General features: G+C 50.1%; 1 protein-coding gene across 1 annotated transcript in view; it reads right to left on the reverse strand.

Annotated features, from left to right (window-relative positions):
- Window positions 1–1,134: 1,134 nt before the first annotated feature.
- LOC113210018 (uncharacterized) overlaps window positions 1,135–5,284 on the reverse strand; it is a 12,123-nt gene continuing 7,973 nt past the window's right edge. Inside the window, exon 2 of the mRNA XM_026427817.2 lies at window positions 1,135–4,710. Within this exon, the coding sequence (XP_026283602.1) occupies window positions 4,483–4,710 (228 nt within the window). The 3' untranslated portion in view covers window positions 1,135–4,482. The remainder of the gene's footprint in view (window positions 4,711–5,284) is intronic.

Genomic DNA, 5,284 nt, shown 5'->3' on the forward strand with positions numbered 1-5,284 from the left:
CGCACCCCCTTTCCTCCCCCTTCTCTCTTCTTTCCTGTCCGTCGAGCATATCGAATGTCCGACGCTGATATACAATTATTATTTTGCATGCGCTTCCTCACATGAGTGACCAAAATCGCGCGAGTGCCGAGTGCCGCAACATTTGACAAAGCCCCACTTTTTTTACAGTCCGAAATGTTAGATCAATCGACGGACTTTTTCTGGTCGTGTAATAATACTGTCGGTGTAAATCTGGTTTGTAGTTGAAGCTTGCCCTAGAAATGGGGTGTCAGATAGTCTGATACACAGGTGTCATCTCCGACGGCAGGGTCATGGCGGCCCTGCACGCTATGGCATGCAGGGCTGGAACTGGAGCAGAGGGGGAGCGAGGTGGAAGACGCGGTTCCGCGGCCGCGGGGTCACGATGTGGGACTCTCGGTGCTAAAACCTGGAGGGTACGGGCAGACTGAATTGATGAGACGCCGCTGACTTTGAGAAGCAAGTGAAGTGAACTAAGTTTGACATGCAAAACGAGTTCAGTTCACCGCGCCTGGATGTCTCGCCCTCCTGAACCGCCTGAGCGACGAACTCGGCGAAACACATCCGAGCACGGGGGGACAGCCATATCGCCCCGGCTTAGCTTTGCGCTCGCCGGGGCCGGGGCGTCGCAGATTGTTTGGCATTCTTACAAGAGGGACTGAGGAGGAGGGCCCCTCACCTTGGCCAGGGCCAGGGCCTTAATGGCCAGGGTCTGCAAACGGCGGTGTAGGCCGCCCCGTCAGCTTCAGTCAGTACAGTAGTGGGTCAATCACCACGACGACCTGCGTCACACGACGCGCGGCTATATTTATACGGCCGGCCCAGCCCTGGATAACCAATTATGCGGATGGATGTTTATTTCGCTCGTCCAAGCGAGTCTGGCGGCTGCTGCGGCTGCTGCTGCTGGCGCCGAGCCGCGCGCGCCCCAGTCAGCGAGTGTGATTGTGATTGCAGGCGGGTATGCACAGCACAACCCGTGTTCGCTCATCACGGTTGTGATTGCGACGAGACAAATGTAAGTGCGCCGGCGGCCAGCTGCTCTTTTTTTTCGGCGGCCAGAGAGTTTCGATAGTTAAAGGACTCGGTCAAGGAGGAGGAATAAAATAAAATGCAAAATCGCAATTCAAATCAAATTATTTTAATGAGATATGGTATCTGATCATAAAGGCGTGATGAATGATGAAGATGTGCACAACGTCACTTACAACTTAAAATCAGAGACTGGGAAGGAATACTACAGAGTAAACACACAGCATAGCATCTCGCTTTCACAACACGTTTAAGTGGGACGGTGATAACTACTTGTCGGGCACATATGAAAAGATCCAGTACACAGGGATTTCTTCGTCTTAAGAAATGGGGGAGCACAACAAATTTTGGCCGTGTAATCACAGTTTGTGGCACTGGAGTTGTTGGCAATATTTAGTTTCACCCTGTCACATAAATTTTTACTGATGTACATCTTACATAATTCTGATTGCAGACCGACAACTGCATTTTTGCGGGACTACGTTTCCAACATTATGGCAGATGAAAATATGAATGGAATGTACTTTTCATATAAAAGAAAAACAACTAAAACAATCAAACAAAACTCATTTTTCCATCTATCGTACATGGTTACATACATTGCGGGCGTATGTGATAATGCTCCCTATCATTCATTAACAATAAAACTAAAAATGATCCACTAAATTAGTCTACCAAATCACAGTCGGTTTACCTTGCGTACCCCACTTCCTTAAGAAATATTGCGAGCCATAGTTCAGCATGAGCTTAAGATGTTTTATTCCAGTAATTCCAATAAATAGCTGAGCACCCTTTAACGCCTATCAAAGCACCGGTATCGAAGTGGGGCTTCCTTTCATTGATTTTTACAAGCATTGAGAAAGCTGTCAACAACAGAAACCGCAATCATCTTTTTTTTTTGTGATGTTAAAGAAAATACGACTTGGTATCTTGCAGTCTAAGCACCTGAATACATAAGGGTGATGGGTGATATACTAAATTTATATTATTTCTATCGCATTTCTCAATTTTGGCCAATAATGAATATGCCGTAAATCACTACAATGTGCAATTTTCATATGTAGTGAGGTGCCTTGGACGAGCATTTTACAATAGATGTCAAATTTTGATCATTTTTTTCTACGAAAACTCTGCCCAAGCCGGGGTAACACCCGCAACGCAACCCAATCACACGTACAGTACAGTCCAAATAACAACAGTCAAGGTATACAGTGGATTTAACTAGCAGTTCTCACTGAGCCAAATGCAGCGTGTCATATATCAATCAACAAATATTTCGTGACGCAAAGTGTTGTGCTATACATCAGGTTGGCATTGGCATTGATGAATTAATGACACGCTGTCTCTCAGGCTACCACAAAAAATTCTTTGGTGACAGTCTTCTGTTTCGTATTTTTTTCTAAAGAACACTAACAATGCAATAATAACAAAATTCTTTAGCACAGGTGGAGCAAACAAAGAAACGCGGTTCGTACTGCTTTCAAACCTCGTATAACCGCAACTTTGGATAAACTCTGAAGATGCAAAACTGCGGCACAGTTAAATTTAGATTTGGAAAACAAAAAGAATTTCCTCCATCTGTGCGAAAGCAGAGATACTCTCAGGAACAAAAAAGGAAAATAAAAACAGGCGCATGCGAAGATGATCAAGCAAGTACGCCGTGTGTGGTCGGACCGTACCGCACAGGTAGTCCACTGAGGATGTCGCCATCAAGACTTTTCCTCTCTCCTTGCTCGAGCCAGCATACCACCCACCCGAGACATCTTTCAGCGGACCACCTGTCACTACCTCACATTACGTCCACGCAAACAAAAAAGGTTTTTGCACACAAAATAAAATCAACAACAAACACACTCCTATGCAAAAGATCCATTCAGCAATTGAATATATCACAGACACCCTCCAAGCCAAAAGTCGTTCCCGGCGGCAGGCTCTGCGAGGACTTCCCCCTGGAGCACTGCCGCCACCCTCACCGCCCTGGCGGCCCAAGAGCGCGACGGACCAGTGCTGCCAACCGCTGTCAAGCGCTTCGCTACGCCATTTTGGCAGCACTGGTTCCTGGCGACCGTCGGGCAACCAGCAACGCCGTACAAGCCAGCGGGACCTGACTAAACACAGAGAGCGGCTCACGACCACGTGACCTGCCGAGCTGACTGCCAAGAGCTCTGCCAGGATCGGAGCCACTCTTTGGGAAGTCTTATTGCGAAATGTTGCGGGGGAAGTAACTCACAGATAAAACGAGGTACAAGTAATAAAGTCTAATAAAGATTAATATAAAATACCCTCTCGCACGTACATACTGATAGGTATATATAGGACTCGAGGAAAGTCTGGCCTGAAAGTCTCGCCTTAATGCACACGAAAAGCGAGAGCACCAATAAAACGACCTCACATAAAAATACGATGTATTAATTAAGTCAGCCACACCGATACGTAAGTCGGCGAACTGCCCATTATGTATTTGACGACAAAACCTAAACTGCTTATAGTTTTCTTTTCTTAGGCCTGGCGGTAGGGCTGCTTGCACCAACCAGCAGACACTTTTTGAATTGCCACCGCATCAGTGGCGTTTGTCAACCGGTTTCTGAGCTTCTAAAAAACTGTTAAAGAACGGCGAGAGGAGCGTACGACTCAGTTCTCGCTACTAAGAACACAGCCCTGAGTTGAGTCTCTAGTGGTATCGCCATCCACCCCCACAGGAACTCAAATGTAGTTTCAGATCTCATGAGGCGGTCCCTCTGTCACAGTCTTGGTTTGATTCTCGACAGTGTCGCGTCGAGAAAGCAAAGACCTGTCAAGTAGGAACTGGGCGGACCAATACGTTCACCCGATGGTAGAAGACGTAGTCCAATCGTTAATAAATCCAGAAGAAAAGAGAAGACTTTTTTTGGTATAAAGGATTTGGTCCAAACGAAAATGGCAGTTCAACTCTGTCGTATAAAAATAATAATAATAATAACATACTGATGTAATGACATCGACAAATAAGTTAATACAATTATATAAAGCCTCTACGAAGAGAGAGATAGAGAGAGCGAGAGAGCAGTCACCCCCCCGCGCATGCGCACTACACGTTCACACTCGCGCGGTGCCGGAGTGCACGCGCGCTGCGCCCCGCGGAGGACTCCGCGGAGGGCCCCGCGGAATGCCCCGCCTCCGGCGGGCGTACGGACAGCAGGCGCCCCGGGCGGGGCTGCGCCGTCGCTATGAGGCCCTGCCGTGCGGGGCCGCGGGGCAGGAGGCGGCCGCCCTGGCCTCGGCCCTGGCCACGCGCTGCGACATGGCGGTGGGCCTGGGCACGGCGACGGGCGACGACCGGTGAGAAGATCCGGGAGGGGAGGCGGCGGTGCAGCGGCCGGAGAGGTTCAGCGTCCTGAGGGCGTCCGCGGCCACCTCCACGTTGCTGCTGCTGCTGCTCCTCCCCGGGGCCGCGCCTCAGGAGGCCGTGGCGCCGTCCTTGCTGCCCGACTTGAGCGAGCGCTTCAGCTTGTCCACGAGCCGCGTGTGGAACTTGTTGAGGCTCGACGTCGACTCGCTCTTGGGTGGGCTGGAGCCGGCCGACTTGCACGGCGACTGCAGGCTGCTCTGCGAGGTCCTGGACGACGCCCTGGAGAAGTGGCGCGACGTGGAGGAGTGCATGGCGTGGCGGTGCGCCGGTGAGCCCTGCAACAGAGAGAGCCAAAGGTGGCCGTTAGCGGCAATGCATCGGTTACTGCGCACTGCGCATCGCTTTCGGGTGTAAGGGCCTCTCCACGAGGAGACACATTAGTGCGCTTCGCGAGAAAAACAACACTCGACCCACGTGGGCCCTGCGCGTGTGACCGGGGGCGTGGCGGTGAGTGGCGGCGGGTGGCGGCGGGCCGGGGCGGCGCCAAGCCACGGGGGGGAACTGCAATGGGACAGAGTCCGACGCTTTAGTTGTTGATGTTTCCCCTTGTTCTTGTTGGCCATCCAAATCCTGTCGGGCCACTACCCAAAACGTAAAACTGGTGATTCATCTTACATCACTATTTTACTTTTCTTTTTCTAATTTTTGTGGCTAGTAAAATGATGGGGAACGTTGAAAAAGTATCTCTGGGTATGTAGTTTACTAATATTTGAGTCATATGAGATGAAAAGTTGGATTGAGAACGGGTCTGTTTCAATGTTGCGTGTGTGGTACCACTAGTGTTTTGATGCGGAGGCCAGAGAGGCCGTCGTCAGCCACAAGTCTGAAGTTTAGTCGTGTTTGCTGTTA

This window comes from Frankliniella occidentalis, unplaced genomic scaffold (genome assembly GCF_000697945.3).
Source record: "Frankliniella occidentalis isolate FOCC.00 unplaced genomic scaffold, Focc_3.1 Scaffold6, whole genome shotgun sequence".
NCBI classification, from domain to species: domain Eukaryota; kingdom Metazoa; phylum Arthropoda; class Insecta; order Thysanoptera; family Thripidae; genus Frankliniella; species Frankliniella occidentalis.